General features: G+C 35.2%; 2 protein-coding genes across 2 annotated transcripts; one reads left to right on the top strand and one right to left on the bottom strand.

Annotated features, from left to right (window-relative positions):
* Window positions 1-5471: 5471 nt before the first annotated feature.
* LOC109055347 (syntaxin-2-like) lies at window positions 5472-11189 on the bottom strand. The gene is made up of 9 exons (XM_019072573.2): window positions 10995-11189; window positions 10642-10710; window positions 10416-10515; window positions 10158-10232; window positions 9342-9415; window positions 9141-9249; window positions 6394-6467; window positions 6173-6310; window positions 5472-5935 (listed from the first exon to the last, which is right to left on the bottom strand). The coding sequence occupies exons 1-9, from the start codon at window positions 11022-11024 to the stop codon at window positions 5771-5773; spliced, it is 834 nt and encodes a 277-aa protein (XP_018928118.1). The 5' UTR covers window positions 11025-11189; the 3' UTR covers window positions 5472-5770.
* Window positions 11190-14459: 3270 nt separating this feature from the next.
* Window positions 14460-24128, top strand: LOC109080114 (dynein axonemal intermediate chain 4-like). The gene is made up of 5 exons (XM_042778883.1): window positions 14460-14666; window positions 14761-14804; window positions 16141-16289; window positions 19442-19624; window positions 23239-24128. Exons 2-5 carry the CDS (start codon window positions 14775-14777, stop codon window positions 23243-23245), a joined length of 369 nt encoding a protein of 122 aa, XP_042634817.1. The 5' UTR covers window positions 14460-14666; window positions 14761-14774; the 3' UTR covers window positions 23246-24128.
* The last annotated feature ends 313 nt before the right edge of the window (window positions 24129-24441 follow it).

Genomic DNA, 24441 nt, shown 5'->3' with positions numbered 1-24441 from the left:
AGGTTTGCAAGCATATTGCAATTCAATTGAAGTGATAAGAGAAAGGGAAGAGGCAGTAAATACAAATACTATATGTAGAATGAATGAATGGATGAATGAATGATGCATTTATAGAGCGCTTTTATTGTGAATTGTTGTACACCCAAATCGCTTTACAATCATGTGGGGGGGTCTCCTCAGCCACCACCAGTGTGCAGCATACACCTGGATGATGCGACAGCAGCCACAGGACAACGGCGCCAGTGCGCTCACTACACACCAGCTACAGGTTGAGAGGAGAGAGAGTCATAGCCAATCAAGTGGTTGGGGATTATTATGAGGCCATGACTGACAAAGGCCAGAGGGGCAATTTGGCCAGGACACCAGGGTTACACCCCTACTCTTTATGAGAAGTGCTATGGGATTTTTAATGACCACAGAGAGTCAGGACCTCGATTCAAAGTCTCATCTGAAAGACGGTGCTTTTTTTGACTGTATAGTGTCCCCATCAAAACTGGGACGTTAGGACCCAACAGACCACAGGGTGAGCACCCCCTGCTGGCCTTACTAAGACCTCTTCCATTGAAAACGTTAAAACTGATTACTGTGTATGTGCCTTATTCAAGCAGTTAGTAGCTAAATTGAGATCTGAATTTCATACACGTTACTAATGAAGAAAAACAGACTGGATGTATACAAAACATATGACAACATTTATAGGATGCATTGAGGAGGAGCCCAAACGGCACTCAAGGGCCAAGTGATGCTAACATAATAACGGTCACAGATTCAGTGTAATAAACAGATAAAAGATGAGACATAAACGCATGACAGAATGACTAAAATGTAAAAAATATATATATATATATATATATATATATATATATATATATATATATATATATATATATATATAAATTAATACAACACGTCTATTCTGTGACACTTAAAGAAATTTGGTGCCTAATTTTGTTTACCTTAATCTACCATGTTTGTGCTGTAAACCTGTAATTTTGCAGACACAGATACAAAAAATTATACAATATCCTAATAAATGTGATCAGTTTCATCTGTAGTCTGCTTCTGAAAATATTCAAAACAGATATCGAACGTTCTTAGAATATTTCCTCGTGTATATAATTATGAACTGAGGCAGCTAGGTGTGAGAAAGAAAGGGAGAGCCCAGCTGTTTAGTGACAAGATCATGGCTGCTCTTGCCCTCTGCCTTGCTCCTAAGACCCCTACTGAGACACATTACACCTGCATACAGTTCACCACCTCACCACGGGCAGCGGTGAGACTGACATGTCACCTAATTCAGACCAGACTGCAGTGAACAGCTATTAAAGATGATAGGTGACCCAGGACAGTGATAAGGCCACATAGCACAGCCAGAGGATGAAATACATCCATGAACTGCCATAAATTCCTATATAACCTCTAAATGAATAATTATACATTATTTATAACCTGTATAAATTAACTTAAAATTACACAGAATGATGTTTATCTTGATTTTAAATGTTTTGCAAGAAAACAAGTTTTAGTGTTAGGATACAAGAGTGAACACTACCACAATTACCACGTGTATTAACATCTACAGTAAAGATTTTGACTGTTTTCTCATTAAAAAAAAAAAAAATTCAAAATTGTAATTTTTTAGAAGTGTTCTGGAAAAAAAAAAAAAACCTTTTACAACATACACATATATACTTTTCTTACCTTTTTGTTTGATGTCTGCTGGTTCTCTCTTGTTCTCTTACTGAGGCCCTTTTGAGAGCAGCCCAACTCAGTGTTAAAGAAAACTCTGTGTTCTGTTACATTCTGTTAGACGAGTTAACCGGTACAGGAAGGATGAGTGCGAGTGAGACCTTGACATTTTCTCCAAGGTGTAACAAGGTGTGAATGTGAGAAACCATGCAAAATTAAAGAGGAAGAGAGAAACAACCTGTTCTCCACTGTGTATCTTTGCTGAAAGATGCAGAATAAACCTCCTTTTTGTAACAGAAACAGCAAAGACACAAAGTATGTGCGTCTAAATCTTCTTCCCCTCCTACAGCTCCCACAGCAGTCACTACTTGCTGAGTGACCATATGGCAGAGTAAAGATGGACAGAGATGAGTCAAAATGAGCAGTGAAGAAATGAACCAGAAGGCCTTAGACTTGGCATATGCTGCAGGTATTTCTATGGACAGAAGCATTGTGGTTTGTTTGGGTGATATGCTTAAGTATGGAGTACTATAATAAACACCTAGTGTAATGAGGCTAGTGTGTCAAGTGTATGTTTAGAAACAACAGACCTGTCCCTGCTGAGCTATTCTTCCTTTGTCTGGAATGAAGAACTATTTATATCTACATGTTTGCAATTTGTGTATGTTTGAACGCATGAATTACACACTTTTAGCTCCCTTTAAGTGGATTGTAGTATTTTACATGATTTAATTAAAAGATTAGCAAGTAATTGAAACATCTCATTCAGGACTGCAGATATGTTCTAAGATAGGCGACTGGTTTTCCTTTGCTCTTGAATGAACTGCACAAGGGAGGCAATCTTATCCTTTACAGGACTTTTTCTAAATCACAGCTTTTTTCTTGATCTACATAAGTTTCCAGCTTTCAGATTTTTACAGATTTACAGTCTTTGCTATGTTGTTTACCAACAGTATATAAGTATATATCTATATCTATCTATCTATCTATACACGCACACACATATATATATCTCAACAGTGATAAGAAGAATAAATATTACTTGAGCACCGAATCAGCCTATTAGAATGATTTCTACAGAATTGTGTCACAGAAGAATGGTGTATTGGCTGCTAATAATTCAGCTCTGATATTACAGGAATAAATTACATTTTATAAAAAATAAATACATTTTGAAAATTGAACATAAAAGCATTTCACAATATTGCTGTTTTTTATTGTTTAGTTTTTTTTTTAGTTTTTTTTTTTTTACTAGGGATATAGGATCATTATTTTTAAAAATTCACTAAAAAATCACAGGACATAATTATTTTCCTGCTTTTTACCTAGATCCAATTTCAAAATGGCAGCAAGGCTACATACAACTATAGGCTACAAATATAATACAGAAGTCTTATACAAATAACAATAGACATTAATGAACATTAATGGTCTAAAGAATATTTTAAAAAATAATAATGACATTATAATAGTGAGTGACATCTCACCCCTAATTAGATATATTTTTCTTTGCATATAAATCTATATGAACAGTGTAAAAGATTTGTTTTCTTGCAAACCGAAGACTGAGTGACAAAGGGTGACAAAAATGTTTCAATCGTCAGTCTATTGTTAAAGAAACTTAACAAAACTGAAGTTGAAACCAAAACCACTGCTTTCTTTATAAAGAGATATAAAGCCAGGTTTAGCACATTTGTTAGAAAAGATAAAATTAGTCAACATATTTCCCACTAAAAAAAAAAAGAGTGAAATAATTTTCCTAAACCTTTCAATATACTTCTAAAAAATAAATAAAAAAATAAAATCACTGGAAAAAAAGTTTTACAAAATTATTTTGGCAGCTGTGGTTGCCAGAATAATTTTGTAAAAAAAAAAAAAAAAAAAAAATACAGAAAAACTTTTACACAGAACAAACTGTACATTTTACAGTATAAAACTAATTTACTAACAAGAAATTTTGAATTTAAACCAGTAATTTTAACAACGCACACTCCTACTAACATATGTTTTGTACCTTTAATATACCATATACTGACCACCACCATAATAATGCAGGTGGTAAAAAAAAAGCCACATAAGGAATCATATCAGAAGGTGCACGAAGTCAGTCACACAAACACTAAACACCATTGTGGTAACAGACGACACTTAAATAATGCAATAAACATTCATTAAACAACAGATGTAACATAAAACTCTAATGTACATACCTGATAACAAAAACTATTAAGAAACATTATTATTTAAAATACTTTCAATTGTGGAGTGTCATGCAGGGAATTCTGGGAATATCAGTTTACAGTGTTTGACTGTAAACTGTCTTTTTTTTTTTTTTTTTCTTCTAAAAACTGTAAAATTACATGCAATTTTTGGTCTTTTACAGCTTACAGTTTTTCCCTGTACAGGAATAACATACTGTTAACCTAGTAATATTTTTTTTCTGTAGCATTTTTTTTACAATATTTTACAGTTAAATTACACTCATTTTTACTAGCACAAGTGAAATATACAGTTTTACACCCCTTTCCCTCCTAACCCAAAAATAACAATAATAATAAAAAATTACTAAATTAGCCTCCCTGTCAGTTTAACATGAACTGTCTGCTTGATTTATTACTAAATCATAAATCATTACTAAACTGCCCGAGTTCCTCTCTCATATCTGTTAATGTGGGAGAGAGGACCAAAAAGCAAAGCTAACTTGTTTTACAAAACATTTTTATAAATATTCAGGGTTCCTATATCTGTTGGATCTGTATTTTTCTTTTTCTTTTCTTTTCTTTTCTTTTCTCTATTATATTAAAACTGTAAAACTTTTTTTTAACAAACAGGGAACCATTAATAGCATGAACAATATATTCTGCAGTTATGTGTAGAAAACAAGATTTTACACAGCCATCATTTGTGAATATTGTGTGCAAAGTGATCAGCTGAATAATTAACTGACTATAAGACATGCAAATGTATGAATATATACCCATTCACACACATCCAATATAACATGCATCCAAACACCTATGTATAATAGCCTATATAAACATAGATACACACATAAAAGTACACATACATACAAACCCCTTATACATACACATCATACATGTGTGTGCTCGCAAATTCTTAAATACATACATACTTACGACCCAGTGGTGTGCGGTGGTATTCTGAAATGAGGAGGCAAAGTCCTTTTTAAAAAAAAAATAATAATTCTAATGTAAATTCTAGTCCCAGTCACATGTTCTTGGTTAAATAAACATTACTTACACTACCAGAAAAAAATCCATTTTATATTTCTACATTAACAATGTAATCAATATTCTGTTTATTAAAGCAAAGTATAAATCTCATCAACTGTCCTTTCCTTCCACCTAGTCCACAGGTCAATTGTCCACAACTGGTGACAAGTAGGTTCCAGCCGCCTCAGGAATGTCAAAAGTTTTAGTCTCACCTTCTTTTGCAGTCACGATCATCAAATGCTGTTTTGGACCCCACAGTACACAGGGTAAGTAAATGATAACAGAAGTTCTAATTTTAGGTGAACTATGAATAATATAAAAGTAAGTGACCAAATACTGTAATACATATAAACTAATAAAAGTAAAAACAAAAAAACAAATATTGAATGTAGGAGATCTAACTGGGCTTTTACATTAGCTATATTTACATGCACCCAAATAATCCATTTATAATCAAATTGATGGCTCAGTTTGACAGAAATGCACAATATGTTTGTTTGCCAACCGCTATTAAATTGAAAAAAAAAAAAAAAGGAAAAGATGGCTTAGTTGGACTGAAAAGCCTTTATGTAAACACCTCAATCTGAAAAATATTTAGATTATATTGAAAGTGGTGGTGTAGATCTTAAATAATCCAAAGAACTGAAACAAATTGATTGTTTTCATATTGTGTCAGAAAAAGGCAATTTGACAGCAAGCTTAATCAAAACATACAGGGTATAGAATAAGAACTGTGGCATGACGGGGGTTTTTTTTCAGAAAAGACAAGGAGTATGAATCCCTCATCTTCATAGAACACAAAAGCAAGCAGTATACAGAGTCCAAAAGTTCCAAAGTTCAAAATTCATTCAAGAGCCCTTGGTGGTAGCTGGTTTTGCTTTGCTCTTGAAAAAAGGCAATCTTATTCCCCAGGACTTCTTGTAATCAGCAGCTTTTTCCATATTCTCTTTCCCTTGATCTACATAGTTTCCAGCTTTCATTACAGTCTTTGCTATGTTGTTTGCCATTTCACCCTATAAAAAAAGTGGAAAAACTTTCAATTATGATATGGCAAGATAACAGTCCCTTGGGACTTATGCACAGTTTTTTGATCATTCAATTCATTTCAATAAGGCACTTGTGTAAATTAACGATTCTTAATGCACTTAAATGTTTGTTTTTAACTGTGTTCTAAGTCTTGGTGCACTATTTTTTATTTAATTTTTATTTTTTTGGTTAATACATTGAACTCTCCAGCAAGCTAACAGTACCTGACTATTGACTAACATAGCAATATCCATAAACATGCTATGCAGCTCTTGAATGCTGGCCTCCAGATAGAGAATGTCCTTATGCCGTAACTCAATCTCATTCAGTGCTTGCCCCGTGATGCAGGAGCCAGAGTTGATCTATACACAAAGAATTATATTAACATTTGAGGGATGCTTATGTGGAAAAGTGCTTTCAACTATCTTTTAATGTTGAAACTTACGTTTGAGGTAAAGACAGCAGGGGTGTTACTTTGCAGCAAAACCTCAGCCTCCTCTTCAGTGATGACCTTGCCACCTTTTAAAAAAGATTGAGTTTGATTTTATATATATATATACAGGTCCTTCTCAAAAAATTAGCATATTGTGAAAAAGTTCATTATTTTCCATAATGTAATGATAAAAATTAAACTTTCATATATTTTAGATTCATTTCACACCAACTGAAATATTTCAGGTCTTTTATTTGTTTTAATACTGATGATTTTGGCATACAGCTCATGAAAACCCCAAATTCCTATCTCAAAAAATTAGCATATTTCATCTGACCAATAAAAGAAAAGTTTTTTTAATACAAAAAAAGTCAACCTTCAAATAATTATGTTCAGTTATGCACTCAATACTTGGTCGGGAATCCTTTTGCAGAAATGACTGCTTCAATGCGGCGTGGCATGGAGGCAATCAGCCTGTGGCACTGCTGAGGTGTTATGGAGGCCCAGGATGCTTCGATAGCGGCCTTAAGCTCATCCAGAGTGTTGGGTCTTGCGTCTCTCAACTTTCTCTTCACAATATCCCACAGATTCTCTATGGGGTTCAGGTCAGGAGAGTTGGCAGGCCAATTGAGCAAAGTAATACCATGGTCAGTAAACCATGCATAGACCAACACCAGCAGCTGACATGGCACCCCAGACCATCACTGACTGTGGGTACTTGACACTGGACTTCAGGCATTTTGGCATTTCCTTCTCCCCAGTCTTCCTCCAGACTCTGGCACCTTGATTTCCGAATGACATGCAAAATTTGCTTTCATCCGAAAAAAGTACTTTTGGACCACTGAGCAACAGTCCAGTGCTGCTTCTCTGTAGCCCAGGTCAGGCGCTTCTGACGCTGTTTCTGGTTCAAAAGCACACGCCTGTGCACGGTGGCTCTGGATGTTTCTACTCCAGACTCAGTCCACTGCTTCCGCAGGTCCCCCAAGGTCTGGAATCGGTCCTTCTCCACAATCTTCCTCAGGGTCCGGTCACCTCTTCTCGTTGTGCAGCGTTTTTTTTTGCCACACTTTTTCCTTCCCACAGACTTCCCACTGAGGTGCCTTGATACAGCACTCTGGGAACAGCCTATTCGTTCAGAAATTTCTTTCTGTGTCTTACCCTCTCGCTTGAGGGTGTCAATGATGGCCTTCTGGACAGCAGTCAGGTCGGCAGTCTTACCCATGATTGCGGTTTTGCAGGTGTTTAGAGTTAATTAGTTGATTCAGATGATTAGGTTAATAGCTCGTTTAGAGAAACTTTTCATAATATGCTAATTTTTTGAGATAGGAATTTTGGGTTTTCATGAGCTGTATGCCAAATCATCAGTATTAAAACAATAAAAGACCTCAAATATTTCAGTTGGTGTGCAATGAATCTAAAATATATGAAAGTTTAATATTTATCATTACATTATGGAAAATAATGAACTTTTTCACAATATGCTAATTTTTTGAGAAGGGCCTGTATACTATTCTAAATCTACTATTTATAATATATATTATGATTATATAAATGTATAACTCTTTTCTGTTTTAATATACTTTTCGTATACGTATATATAAAAGGTAATTCTTGTGATTGCAAAGCTGAATTTTCAGCAAGCCATTTTTTCAGCCTTCAGTGTCACATGATCTTTCAGGAATCAAAACATACTCATTTGCTTCTCAAGAAACATTATTTATTCAATTATGCTGCTTAACACGTTTGTGGAAAGCATGATACATATTTTTCCAGGATTCTTTGATGAATAGAAAGTTGAAATGAACAGCATTTATTTGAAAAAAAAAAATCTTTTAAAGGGGTCATGAATTGAGAAATCAAAATTTCCTTGATGTTTTGACATGTAAGAGGTCATTGTTCTATAAAACCCCCTGTAAATTTCAGAGCTCTAAACTTCCTTGTTAGTCCAAAAACAGGTTTTACTGAAACCAAGCTCAGAAAATGACTCGTTTCAGACTGTCACATTATGACGTAATAGTGTGATGAAAGCCCACCTCTGCAGAATCAGATTAACACCTACTTCTACATCATCATGTCTTTGGCCCCGCCCACTGGAGCATTAGTGAGATGAGAAGGAGAGAAGAGCAATACAGGATCACTCTGTCTGTCATCCGCTACAATGAAACTTTCATGCAACGGGAGTAGATCTAAATATAATGCTATAATCAACACTTTTTATGATTAGTTAATCTCAACAGCTGTAATAGTAAAATGTAGTAAATGTTTTCAAGTTCCACATATAATACTTATTTCATATACAACTGTATACAAAATATTATACAATCATAGTAGTGGGCGTTTCCAGTGAAATCCCACAGCAGACACACCCCTTCCAACAGTGTTCAAACCAGACGGCTAAAATCAGGGTAGAAAAGGCTCTTTTATTTAAAAATTATTAAAATGTTTGATTTAAAAATCAAAGTAACATTATAAGTGCACTTCAGGAAACATTAAATAATGCCAATAAAAATAAAATGCAGTTCATGACCCCTTTAACATTATAAATGCCTTTACTGTTTTACTTACTTTTGATCAATTTAATGCATGCTTGCTGAATAAAAGCATTAATACCTTTAAAATTCTTAGTAGTGTAGCTATATAATAAAATGTAATATGATATGATATGATATGATATGATATGATATGATATAATGTCATATAATATAATGTAATATAATAATATAATTCTGGTGTGTTAATAAGTGTATTAATTCACTCACTGATCTCCAGCTGTCTTTGTATCCAATCTTTACTCCTTGTCCGGAAAGATAGCAGTTCTTGATTGTACATATTCATTATTTCTGCAAACCTCAGTGAAAGTACTGTGTGCTATAGTTTAACAAAATAAAGACACACAGAGAAAAATGAATAAAACAAACATCTGAAAATTATTTAATTTATAATACAGAGTGACATCTCACCTGAGTACTCTGGATGCGGCAGTACACAGAGCTGCTGTTAGCATTCTCATTTTCTGAGAATGTTCCTTCTAAATCTACAGTATATGAACAACCAAAGAATCGTGATTTTAAATATGAACAATGTTACAATCTTCAGTGTATTGGTCAAAACAATGTACTACAGTTGAAATGGAAACCAAAGACAATAGAATTGACTGCTTTATTTCAAAGAGATATAAAGCCGGTTTAGCATAATGTTTGTTGTAAAAGATAAAAGGAAATATAACTTACACATTTCCGAGTTTAAAAAAAAAAAAAAAAAAGAAGAAGAGGAAATGATTCTGTCTAAATGGTCCACTAAAACCTGACAGAAGTAAGCTTTGTTTATGATTTGCAAGTCAAATCATATCTTGACAATCTCCCCGTAAATGTTTTGGTGGGTTTATGGCCTTATACTGGAGTAATTAAATTAAGAAATAAAGTAAACACATAATATATATCACTGAATAAACAGTACTGCAAATTCAATTAACAAAATATTGCTTTTGTCATATAGAAATGCATATTTGACAGTAAGTGCTGATTTTGAGCTAGGATGCAGTAAAGAAAATTTACTGCTATTAACAACAATAACATTTGTAAAAACATAACACCTAATTTATGTAAGACACTGATATTAATCTTTCATTAGGCTCTTGAATCAACATTTACAAAATATATCAAAATGACTTATATTCCCCAATATGGGATATCTCAGTTCGCTGAATGGCCCATCGGGAAAGTAGATCAGTATACTTGATCATGTCTTATAAAAAAAAACCTATATTTTTATTTTACCTTTTAGTTTAACCTTGATTGCATCGGCTGTCTGCTTGATGTCACTGTTAAACTGCTCAAGTTCCTCTCTCACATCTGTTAATAGGAATAGACACAAACATGTTGTTCAGAGGAACACAGAATAAAGGTGAACTGATTTCCCGTGCCTTTTGACCAATAATCATTAATAGAGATTAACAGAGCTTGGAAATTATTTTAAATTATCCTAATATTTCATAGGAGCTTACAACTGTAAAGACACAAACACAATGTACTCACTATTCGGTGGGTTGATTTCTGTCAAAATGGTACTATGTCTCAGCTTCACTTCTTCCACACAGAGGGAAATTCTCTCGATAAGTTGCTGAACCTCATTGACCTGTACACGTTAATATGCACAAGTACAATAGTTTTTCGAGTTTTCAGTTATAATGTAAAGACTAAGTGACAGTTCCGCACATAAAAAGACATGTAGATGTTCAAACACAAGCGCACACATACAAACCTTAGGGAGGAATTCCTCTAAGAAAGCACTGGACTCCGCAGGAGCGGTGATGATAATGCCATGGCGGAGCTGATGGGGAAGGATTAACGTTACAGCCAAAACAAATACAAAAAAAAGTCAGGAAGACAGCTGGGGCTTTTCTGTCGTATAAAGCTCACGCTTTAAGCGTATCAAACTTTGTTTTAACAGAAAACGTGATAAAGGCAACAATGGCTAATCATAAGGAATGCAAATACATGTTATCAAGCTATATTTACGATAGTAGAACTAAGTATACCAATGAAACGTAATTTTTTATCATTAGTATTTCACATCTAAATGACATGAATTCAGGAAATAATTTGAAGTCTCACGGCTGTTAAATCGCCCAGACGGTCCTTCATTTCGGCTTCAAATTAGTTTCTCAACCGCTACAGCACGCACAGTGTGACAGAATGACTCGTTGGAAACTGACGTGACCGAATCGTTCTTTTGAGTTGAATCTCTTCAATGATCCAGTTGAAACGATTCACAAACCGGTCTGAACAATTCATTCGAAGTGTAACGAGAATTGATACGAATTATTTAAAAGAACCGATTCGCAGATAAACGAGTCGGAGTTTACAAAATCTAACAAAGACATAACAAAGCCCCGCCTTATTTTACTTCCGTACATCTAGGTGCGATTAATAAACATAGTCGTTCTCATTTATATTAAACACGCTTCTTGTGCGGAGTCGAGTAGCAGTTTTCAGCGGTTCTAGGTCTCTAGTTTTTTTATGTACTTGTAGTTTACTTACTTACTGCAATTGCATATTTGTATTATTTAGGAATGATTTATTGCTTTAATTATTTAACCATAACCCTAAACATAACATTTGGTAACCTCTTGAATTTTATAACCTCACTTGTTTTGCGGAATCAGTAGCTAAACTCGAGAGGTTGGACATCTGAATGTGAGAACTTGTCATATTAACATTCGTAATTGGTAAAAAATTTACACTCACAGCTCTGATGGAAAACCTGAATCTTTCAATTTGCATAACAGACAATGATCAAACACCCGTGTTTTGAATTGGAAGTTGTAGAGTAGTCACAAATGTGTAAAATGACATACCAAATGTTTACGACATATTTACTTTTGCACTTTACTTCGTTTCGCTGCACAACGTCAAGTCGGCACTTACAACCTCTCAGATTGGCAGTACGAGTTCAAATCCTAGCGATGACTTTTGCTACTCTTTTTGCAGTATTCCTTGCAAAACTCACTTGTGCACTTGTATATGCAGATGTGAGAGCGCAGAGCCAGGGGCGGGGCTTTGGTGCGAATGAAGACATTTTTATTGGTCGATGCCTGACCAATGAACCAACGCCAGCCACCGCGACATGCCAAGAAAGAAATGTTTTATTTCATACATATGTATCAGTTATTTGTAAAACACTGCAACTATTTTTTTGAATATCCTTAGCTTTTACAGGATTTTAAGACACTGCATTCATTTTGCATTCAGGTATTAACTGGTAGACAAATAATGCAACATCTTTCGGATATCCCACTGCATATCGCTTGTAACCAGAATTGCAACATAACTCTGTTGTTTTTATTATTTTTATGATTTGTAAAAATAATTTAAACTTCTTCATTGGATTAAATTCCTAATTTGCTTGTTCTAATGAACCTTTTTAAATGCAACATAAAAAAAGCTTATAAAAATCGAGTGTTTGATAATGTCTAAATGTACATTAAAAAGCAAAACCTAAAAAATAAGCAGTTATGACCAGCAATACTGTTTTGAGCAACTAGAGTAGAGCTAAATACATGTATTTATTAAACATCAATTAAGGCCATCTAGTGGTTAAACAATGGCATTACATATGAATATTATCTTTCTGGAAACCAAATGCCCTATTTGCCTCTTTGCCACTGGAATTTAAAAACATTTTCTCTATGTTAACCCTAAATACTACACTTATTGTAATATAAATAATAAGCATATTTTGTTATATTTTAAATGGTCATCATGGATCATAATTATTGCGCATATTATTTAGTATCATAATCTCTTCAAATTAACTAAACAGGACTGGAGCTAAGTAAGAGCTATGTAAGAGCTATGTAGTACAGTTATTTTATGGTTAAAAGTTCACTGAAGGTGTTTGATCACATTGACTGCTAAGGGTATGCGAATGCGAATATAATACTGTTTCAGGTAAGGTAGTCAGCCATTGCACAATCAATGTACATTATGTGTTAATAATTACTAAAAATCGCTGCAAATATAGTGAAACCGCTGTCTGTCCTGATTAATCCCATTCAAATAGATTGACAGAGCCAGATGTTTAGTACTATTGATAGCTCCACATGACCGCGTGGCGGTGAGATCAAAGCATGTCACAACGTTTCTCAGCTGCTCTGGTGCAGCGATATTACTCTGCAATATGCAGTGGGATATACATATGAAAGATGTTGCATTATTTGTCTACTATAATAATACCTGAATGACAAAATGAATGCAGTGTCTTAAAATCATTGTAAAACGTAGGAATCAAATAGGCCGTGACACAAACCATGCATAAAATAAAACACAAATATGCATAAAAATAAACACAAATTTCTTTCTTGGCAAGTCGCGATGGCTGGCGTTTGTTCATTGGTCAGGCATCGACCAATAAAATGTCTTCATTCGCACCAAAGCCCCGGCCCCTGGCTCTGAGCTCTCACATCTGCATAGAGTGCACAAGTGAGTTTTGCAACAGGAATACTGCAAAAAGAGTAGCAAAAGTCAGAGCGCTAGGATTTGAACTTACTGCCAGAATGAGAGGTTGTAAGTGCCGACTTGACGTTGTGCAGCGAAACTTTAAAGTGCAAAAGTAAATATGTCGTAAACATTTGTGTATGTCATTTTACACATTTGTGACTATTAATCTACAACTTCCAATTCAAAACACGGGTGTTTGTTTGATCATTGTCTGGTGTGCAAATTGAAAGATTCAGCTTTTCACATCAGAGCGTGAGTGTAAATTTCAACTTACCAATACGCAAGTTCTCACATTCAGATGTCCAACCTCTCGAGTTTAGCTACTGATTTACCTCCATACAGTAAGTTTTAACATTTAATTTTTTTATTTGTTTTTAATTTTATATTTTCTTGTTTAAGTATTTTAGGTTTTATATTGGAGTTTGATTTTTAAATTTTTTTTGCACAGCTTAAATAACTGGAAGCGGCAGACACCGGAAGCCTTGCATAATGCACGTTAAAGTGGCTGCGCACTCACTTACGATGTAAATGAGGCGCAGAGATAAAAAAACAAAAACAAAAAGAAAGAAAGAAAACAACCCTAATTTAATCATTTCTGTGGTCCTAGATTTTGGAGTAAAGTTAGCTAGGTGTCGCTGTTAAAAAAATGGGGCCACAGGGCTGCCACAGGTAAGGAACATCTCACTCTGCACGTTTTGGTGTCACGTCAGGTGCCATGGTGCCGAATAACAAACTGTGTTCACGTGACACCAACCATTTCGCAAACAGTTCTTATTAGAAGAGATAAACCATTTAAACTTATTTATATAATAATACAATATTTTCTGAATAAAGTTATTTTTACATTTCAAAAAAGGTTTTTTCTTACTCAGATCAACGAAAATTAAAGTACATCCTCACAAAGCGATTATTATTCTGAAACAAAAAAAAAACTTACTCTAACGTTACATCTTCGTTACGTTGAATGGTGAAGTTTAGTTTATGAGTTAGTTAATTTAATCAAGATCATTGAGCGTATGGTGAATCAAAATATATTTGATGACGTTGCGCAAGGTAATTCTGAAAAATAATTTATTTTCACACCCCTTATGTTAGATAGATATTAAAAAATGTTCAGAAAAAGAGCATGCAGGTTTCTGATGCAAACACATTTATATCCAAACCTCAGATTTCATGTACTTTGAGAATGCATCTGATGAATTTAGAGGAGAGAAAGGCACACTTCTCACACTGTGGACGTTCCCGTATGAAAAAGCCCAAAAGTCTGTCTGTGACTGCCCTCTGCTGGTGAGGTTCACACTGTATTAACTCAAATGCAGTCATCTTTTGAGTAAAATAAATATCACTACTTTGAGTGACATTTGTATTTGTTTATTTATAGGAATCACAAACACAATGATTTGTTCACTGTTGGTCTTGGTTCATGTAAGTTTACTATTTATCTTATACAAGGAATCGTTTGTAAGTTTCAAGGGTTACTCCACCACAAAATGAAAATTTTGTCATTAATCACTTACCCCCATGTTGTTCCAAACCCGTAAAGGCTTTGTTCGTCTTCGGAACACAATTTAAGATATTTTGGATGAAAACCGGTAGGCCTGTGACTGTCCCATAGACTGCCAAGTAAATAACAGTGTTAAGGTCCAGGAAAGTATGAAAAGCATCGACAGAATAGTCCATCTGCCATCAGTGATTCAACCGTAACGTTATGAAGCGACGAGAATATTTTTTGTGCACGAAGAAAAGTATTCAATAAGTTGCTTATTGAACATTCCTTAAAGCTTTACAGATGCTGTAGGATTAATGCTGTATCTTATCGCTGACATTAGCAGTGGTCTGTATGAAACATTATAAGGTTGTATCAAACTTTATTAAGTTGTTAGAGTTAAATAAGAGATTAGAGGTTTCTTGACCAGGACCCAATTCTTGACCTTCAGATAAAAATGGCATTTCTTTACCAAATCATTTTCTATCAAAAATTGTGCACGGCTCAATTAAAGCAACCCACCATCTTTCAGAACGTTATCTGATGATGCTTACTGCTGTAATTCTGATACTAACACCAGCTTTCTTAGTGTAGAAGCCATGGTGAAAGAGCGAACTGCTCTGGTGCAGGCAGATTGTTGGGTAGTGTCGGGATTTACCAAGAAATATACTGTGTGGCTAATTATATCATGGTTGGCGCTTGGCAGATGGTCAGAAAAAGCAGAAAACATTGCTGAAGAAATGCAAGTTGGATCCAAAACAGAAAGAGAGTACGACTGCCGATCACACCAGCTCTGTCGTGATGGTATAATTCTCACTGAAGGGGATGCTAGAAGACAAAAAAAGATGTTAAAACAAAGAAAAATGTTGGGCAGCTATGTTGGAGGCTCATCTATTGCTAGAATGCTAGAGACATACTGCTGGGAAAAAACTGGCCCCTGTCTCCTCAAAGACTGACAGCTGATGCAAAGCTCTGTGTTCTTTAGATTCATCTCTCAGATTAAACTCAAAGCCCTTCTGTTATGTGATGCGCTGCCCGGGGAACAATGTATTCGATCTATCAAGTACTTCTCCTGAGCTACACAATACAAACAAAACAAGAAAAATGGTGGAGTTCTCTTTGCAAGGAATGTTTTAAATGTTACTATTACTTATGCAAATATTTTTCATAACTACCAGTGGATAGTTAAGCAGTATAACAGGAGCAAGAGTGCTATTGTACAAAACAACAGTTTTGTAATGTTAATTTAACCAGTAATGAGTTTGTGTTTCACAGGGCTCCAAATACTATTCTAGCAAGTTCCTGGAAACATATGATGCCCACTTCATGACTGTCACTCGTGTGAGGTGGAATCCTTTCCAGCCCGATGTCTTCATATCCTGCAGCTGGGACTGGATGATCAAAATTTGGGATCAAACTTTGAAGTATGAGCACCATTCCCTATAGCATTATGTCTGCAGCAGCCTTTTCCAGCCTCTAAAAATAGCACCCTGTTACTTATCCTTCAGCTGGCATGGGCTGAATTTCATTTCAGAAAAAGTTGGGATGGGTGGGGTCATATTTTAGACAATAATAAAAAAAAAAATTCCAATTATCCCACCCAAATTTTTGATCACAGATTTTTATTTTTTTTTTTGTCTTAAAATTGGTGCAATAATTGGCTGAACATTTGAATTTAGTGTTTGCACATCTCAACAGAATTATTACAGGTGGTCTGTTTCATGCTCCCATACAACTTTAATAAATAGATCTTCCCTTGTAGTGTGTAAAGGACTGGTGTTTTAGATGCAGTATCCCTAAACCGCCAACAGAGAGCTCTTGTGCTTTGCAACAGATACAGTCAAGAGATCAGCAATAGACATTTCTGCCTGTTGTATGACCAGTTTGTTGTATGACCTGCACTGGACCTTGTACTGAAGTAATTGTAGATATCAGTCACTCTGACTGCCCACATTTCAACAAAGGCTCTGGCTCATGCTATGCAATTCAGATGAATTCAGAATGGGAGCGCTGTAGTTCTTGTTAAAGCTTTGTTTTAACTGAATAGTAGCTAATACAGGTAACAATACATGTCTCTTGCAAGTCTCCTGAGTTCACCTTTGACCTGAAATTTTAGTGACAGATGTGGCTGGGCTCCTTACTCCTCTACTGTCTTTGCTGCTGTCACCACTAACGGAAAGGTAAAGAGTTTAACTGACTCAAATACAAACACAATGGTGGCTCTGAAGTTGCTTCAAATTCTATTTTTATAATAACATCAAAAAAGTAATCATAATCCACCCATTCATCCATCCATCCATCCATCCATCTATTTTCCAAATAGATTCCAAACCAATTCCCCTAATAATAATATTATTAATTAATAATAATTCCTTACATTAAAACAGCAGTTCTGGATACTTCCACTCAAAGCACATTGCCTTTTTCAATAATCAAACTAACATGCGTTCCTAACCAGTCCTCTCTTTCATATGTACTGTAGTATTGAATAGTTTGATTCATTCTAGTGAATAGTTATGTTGGTAAGGTAATTAAACAAGGGATATTCACTCACGCCCCTTATGAGGAATGCAATAATTCCTGATGAAACACAGTAGCAGCCAGACAGTGGGATGTCTTTCCAACAGCGCTCAAGTGCACCTGTAAGCTGCAGCACACACAAACACACACACTCTTTCCTGTGGCCCTTCTTTAGCAATTAGCCTCAAATTACACAGCTGGTCTCAAGCTCTTGTCTGAGGCTACTTCAGGCTTCACCTGTCAGTCTTGCAGTCTTGATTGGTTTAAACTGCCGTGCCATGGTGGCTGTCGCTGTTATTTGCTAACACTGTAACTCAGATGGGCTAAATTACACCTGCCCTCTACAGAAAAACCCATTACAGCGTGATCCAATAAAGACCACATTCTGTTCCCCAGCAAAACCAAATAACCTGAATTCTGCTTTACTGTGATGCCAAGTGTACAATGTCAGGAAATGCTGAGAATGTAGTTTCCTTTTAAGTAATACTGTAGTTTTGACGTGGTGTTTTTTATCTGATCATTTTAAAAATACACATAAATTTCAAATTTCAAATCACAAATTTCAGCATTTATTTTTTGCCTCTCTCTCTCTCTCTCTCTCTCTCTCTCTCTCTCTCTATATATATATATATATATATATACACACACGCACTTCCAGTTGCATTTGACTGTATGAAGGATATCATGGATTGATTTCATAAAATGGTGTTCTCAGGAAGGGGGTCAAGGGGGATATACTGTGTATATGTATGTATCAGTCAGGTCCTGACAGAAACTGTCACTGCTACTGCAATTAGTAGTGCAATGAAAAATGCAGCAATGTACACCATTTAGCCTTGCTTTGGCCTTCCTTTTTTATCTCAGTAGTTGGGACATACTGTGTGATTTGCTGTATGCCAGTATCGCACTAGTATTGGAATGGGTCCAGATCTCTGCTGTCAGTCAGCTGCCTCGGCTATTTCAGAATGCCATGAAGAAATTCATTGCAGGCGAACCTACAAAAATAAACATTGCTGACATATCATGAAACAACAGAACACAGACCTAACTGCATGATTGCTAATCTTTAAAGGGTTTTTTTTTTCCTTCAAGCTCTTAGCTCTAAAGATGTTGTGTTAGATTTGGTGTTACTCCTGCATTTACAGATGGGATCATTAGTACTGACGTAGTATGAGTCCTCTGCATCGCTACGTCAGCTGCCCAGAATACAATCTTTCTGTTAAGATAGATTCACACTCGCTGACTAATTATGAGCCATGCTGCTTGACAAATATTTACTAATGAGTATCCAAGCCTGTATCCTGCGTCCCCCATCTCCCATTATCTTTCATCTGCCAGAGCAAAGACTATGTTTAGGTGGGTAGCATAATACATGAATGACAATGAGAATAATGGGAATTCTAATCACCCATCCCTCACTCACTCTCTCTCTCTCTGTATCATTTGTTTATTTTTTTACTGAATGTAACAGAAGATGAGATACTGTCATCCACAGATTGCATCTGTTGCACAGGACTCTGTCATCCTCAGAGAGACTTGTTCTTAATCTGTATTTCTGACAGACACACACATACACACATACATCTTTTCACGCACAGCAAATGTACTTCATATGTATAAAAAATATTAATGAAAATATATAAATATGAATAGATAAAGTACTGCAAATTATAAATTAATTTTCCATTTATATCTATAATTTAAATTTGACATATTAAATAATATATACTATTTAAATTATATATTTAAATAAATCTATTAAATATTTATACTACCTCTCTATACATCCAATTACACAAATAATACAATCCTCTAAGCAGATGGTCTGCATTCTTACACCTCCACAGTCACACGTATTCTTGTGCACATACATATGAATATATTAAAATACAAGCGCACACACACCAATAGGCTTACTGACACTCGGAGCCAAAGTAAGAGAATGCATTATAGAGGTGCTAATGTCTGCTTCACAATAAAACATCAAAACAGAAACTCATGCAACATAGATTAATGCTGAGACTAACTGCCTGCTCCTCCTCCATTTCTCTCTCAGGATCATGTGTTCGACCTCAGCATTAACAAATATAAAGCTCTTTGCCAGCAAAAAGTGGTATCCAAGAAGACCAGGCTCTTACACATTGAATTCAACCCTGTCCATCTCATCATCATCGTGGGCGATGACCGCGGCCATGTCACCAGCCTCAAGCTCTCTCCCAACCTCCACAAGAAACCAAAGGTAGGAGAACCACTCATATTATGCTTCCAATGAAACCACATGCTTAATCGATCAGTGCTGTTTCAATCACTACTGTGCTACATACTTCATCTGTTAAATTGCTGTATCTCCATCTTTGTGACGGCTTCAGACATGAATTTACAGCACACACAGATCACCACTGCAGTTCAAAGAAAAATCATTTGTTAACAGAGGTATTGAACATCTCAATTTACTGACATTGGATGAGCATGTTTTGGAACCACATTAACAAAGCATATTGAGCGTGAATTCAAATATTATTGGTTTGCTAGGCATTAAAACAGTAATTCAAGACATTAATCAGACTGTACTGGGGGACAAATGCTTTTGGAACAAACCGTTGCAGAAATAAAAATGATCTGACTAAAGGTCTTTGAAGTTTTGCAGTGCTTCCAGGGTAATTGGTAGATGAATCTTACAAATGAAACATTAAGTGTGTTATTGCTTTTTCTTGATCATGTTGAATCAGGTTGATCACTGGTTGAATCAGAGGTTTTGAATGTACAGTACACTTCCAATTGTCTCTGCACATCAATCTGGGATAAGAGAGAGAATTTCAGCAACCATAAAATTATACATTTCACCTTTCATTTTTAATGTACACTACTTCCATTGTTTCCTACTGCATCTAGAGAAACCAACCCAATGACTGATCATAACAATATAACAATGGCAGTACATAATTAAAATCTCTCGGCCTCACCTCAAATGTTTAATTTGTTGTTTGGAGATCTCTGTCAGTGCCAGTGCTCAGTGTTGATGTGTTTTGTTGGTGACTTTCGTTATATTTGATTGGCTGAAACAGCTCATTCCCATGAATGACACACAGTGTCACAAGTTGAGTTGCACTAATGCTTTTGATTAGGAAGAAGCTGTATTATTTCTGCCATGGCTGTACTTACCTTAAGCAGAGAGAGTGATATGCTGAGTGCAGTGTCTTTTAATATGACTGATGAGAGACAGCATTGCAACACATTCACTGTCTCCTCGAGTCATTAATCACCAGCTTTCCACAGCCTAATGTCATCATTGCCTTCCCCGATGCAGTAGCTAATCTTAGATAAATTAATTTAAAACTGACATAGATTTCTGTTTTGCCTCATCAAGAGGGTGATTTGCATCTTATGTTACTTTATTTAAAAGTGAAGTGTAAATTTCTGCACAAAACTGAAATGCAAAAAAATTAGTTTCCTTTTTTTTTCTCAATTATTTGGACAAACTAGTGAATTTTGTATTGTGAGTGGACACTGATGAACACTGTCATGGTGTCCATTTTGACACAAATCTTGTGAGTGGACTTTTTTGAGAATTGTTTAAAAATTGTATTTTTTTTTATTTTTTTTTTGTATGTTTTTTTTTCAGTTTGGAGAAGAAAATTTTCTGAAAGGGTTGATCAAACAGATATGGGCCAATGCAGAAATTGTCAGAACTGCTAAATCAACCTACAGTATACTGCATTTCCACAAAACACTGTAAGCCTGAATAAATTGAAGTGACCATTGATGCCAGTGGTTTCTGTGAACATCCTGGGCTTACAATGCTTTTGGGAAACTCCACCTGGACTGATATATTGCCAGGTCTTCTAAGACAAAACAGAACCATTTACATTGTTTGGGAAGTCATCATTTTAATGGATTATTTATAGTTGTCTCTCAACATTTAAAACACATTAAAATATTTTTAAAATCTTATTTTTATTTTATATATAAAATGATTTACCGTAAATTATTTTCTAAAATGTTTTTCCATTAGCAAAATGGAAAAATGTTTTTCCAAGAGAAAAATCCAATACTTAAAAATAGTATCACAAAATAAAGGAAACAAAACCAACTTTTATAATACAGACTTTTATGAAGGACTGTGATGACATTGATTATTTGGATAAGGCACTTGACCTTATACCCGAGCATAGGTCAATGCTGGCTGAAGCCAGACATGTATATCTTTCTACAAGCTATATGTTAAAGCAATTTTAGTCTGAGACGGTGACTCAAAACAGCATGTTCCAAACTCAGTAGAAATGGTCAGCTGCTTTCCAGATTAGGACACTACACCAAAACACATATCTCACCTCCCAATGAGTCTTCAAAATGCTTTCTCCTTCCACCATGTCTCTCTGTGCCTGTGACTCATCAATCTATCCATATTAATCCTTTAGCAAGCTCTATTTTACAGACTGTTTTATATTCACTGCATGAATAGTCAGGTCAGTATTCTTTCCTGAGCCCTCAGTTTGCCGTCTCAGCTGCTGATTTATTTTCTAATCTACTTTGTTCCACAGCAGTCTCAACAGTCAGCAACTTCTCAGAAAACTCTGCTGTTTTGAAGTTACAGGGTCACTGAATAAACTGTAACTGCACAACACTGACCACAATTACCATAAACATTAGAAGTTCTCTTGGAAAAGGAGCCACTTAATAGCAGTAGTGAGAGATTTCAGGGATTTTTTAATTGGTAAATAAAATAATGAATTTTAAGTATAACTATAATTTGTGCTTCATCTATTATACATTTACGTTTTCTGTTGTTTTAGTAATATCGAGATATTTTTGTCAGGTATTGTATAAAAATCATAATTTTGGTATCGTAACAGCTCTAATATCAAGATGGGTGAAGAGAAACCTACTCTTCATAAAGAGCAAATATTCATATTTGTCATATCTGTGCACTATCCGCTTTATTTTTAAATGTAAGAATGGACATGGCCATATGTAACTAGAATGTGGATGACTTTTGGTGCCATTCGCTTCCATTTATTTTAGCTGTACAAAAAACCCCAAAAAACTCTGTTATGCTGCCTAATAATGCAAACTGGCATTTGTTATCATATAATTTTAATATATTATTGTAATCATAAACACACCAGTTTGTAGCACAAATAGTTTCACCATTAACCAAACTTTGTTATTATTATAGTTCTTTTACCTATCATTGCTAATGAATCAGAAGTCTTGCACATTCACAGAAAAATAGCTTACAGTACTTCCGCATTGCAAAATAAGGTGGATGAGGGTGGACATGTTTAAAGTGAATGAGGTCAATAAAAAGGTCTGAAGGTAGATCAGTGTTGTAAAGTACTTTGGGATTGTGATTAAAGGTTAATGATGAATGTGTTTTTTTAGTTCTGTTGTTGTCTTTTGTTGAGGATTCTGCTGAGCAAATCTAGCAGATGTTCTCAGAGTGATTACCAGAATCACATTTGCTTAAAGTTTTGCCTAATGATTGACAGGAACTGGAGAGTGTTTAATTAGTGGCAGTGAATATTTCTGCCGAGAAGTTCGTCTGGTCTGGTTTAGTTCATTATGACGCTGGCATGGTCAGTAACCATAGCAATCTTTGATGGGATCTTTTTGTCGTTGTAATAGTGTCAGTCAAACGTCATGCAAGATTAGAGTGAGTTTCTGACTTTTTTGTCCCACCACAACACAGAGGAAATGACACCTTGCTAACATCTCTCTCATTACTTCCTCCGCTGGTCGAGATAGAAACGTCTAAATGGGAGATTCACGCTGAGAAGTGTTTGTGATTGTTAGTGGCGCCCCTGCGTCAGTCCTCTCATTACCAGCAGCTGACTTATCTTGTCCTCACCACAGGAGATGAAGGGTCAGGAGTTGCCGAAGAGGCTGGAAGTGGAAATAGCAAAGATGGAGCAACTGTTGAGCTCACTGAGATAGCCTGGAAACAACCCACAGAAACTGAGTAAGACCAGAACAACAAATTCTACAAATTCACTACAGACATTAAAATATACAGTGGGTATAAAAAGTCAACACACCCCTGTTAAAACTGTGATATGTTTGAGATAAAAAATGAATCCAGGTTAATTCATGTCAGATCTTTTTTCACCTTTAATGTAATATTGAAACCAACGAAATTCATGTAACAGACAAACAGAAACTTTAAAGGAAAGAAGAATGAAAAATAAGACTTGAAATATCCTGGATGCACAAGTGTGCACACCCCTTTTTGCCCCAATGGGGACTTGAACCCTTGAACTAATATTTGGTTGAAATGGCTTTCTCCTTTCTCCTTTTAATACAGCAGCCAGTGTCAGAGTCTATCACCTTAGCACATCGTGATTTGTCCATTTTTTTTTCACTCTTTCTTGCAAAAAGAGAAAAGAAAAATAATTGTATTTTTATTTTTTTGGTTTGTTTTTTTATAGATTAGATTCAGGTATGGGCTCTGACTGGGCCTTTGCCAAATGTGGTTCTTCTTCTGAAGCCATATGTTTGTTGAGTTAAATTTGTTTTACTTTTGTACCCTTCTCTTGTTTGGTACCTCTTCACAGTAAGATTTCAAAGTTAAGGATTCATTAGTTTGAATATACATTGAACCAAAAACTATCATAACATCTTAGCTGATAATTCAGTATACTTTATTTTTGACAAAACATTTCATGTGACTTCACAGTGATTCATTCACAGTTCAACAGTCATTCACAGTGACTGTTTCAGTAGTGACCATTTTAGATACTTCTGAACCTGCCTCAAAGATGCGAATCAGCACATGGTTAGCTAGCACAGTTCTGCACATGTACCCATGGTAGTGACGTTCCTTAGATTTTTCTTTACTTTTTAAAAGAATCAAAAATATATTTTTAAAAACAACTATGAAAAAAAAATTACAAAAATAATTTCAATATCATTTTCATAAGTCGAAATTTAGGGGTTAGGATTCGGGACAGACACCTCCCAATTGAAAGTACCAAATAAATTATTATTTTATATATATTAATCTTACTAATGTTTTTAATATTATTGTGCCTTTCATTAGAGAATAGAAGGGTCTTACTA

The sequence above is a fragment of the Cyprinus carpio genome, chromosome A21, assembly GCF_018340385.1.
Source record: "Cyprinus carpio isolate SPL01 chromosome A21, ASM1834038v1, whole genome shotgun sequence".
NCBI classification, from domain to species: domain Eukaryota; kingdom Metazoa; phylum Chordata; class Actinopteri; order Cypriniformes; family Cyprinidae; genus Cyprinus; species Cyprinus carpio.
Note: the sequence above shows the minus strand (reverse complement) of the source record. Positions and strands in the feature narration are given on the sequence as shown.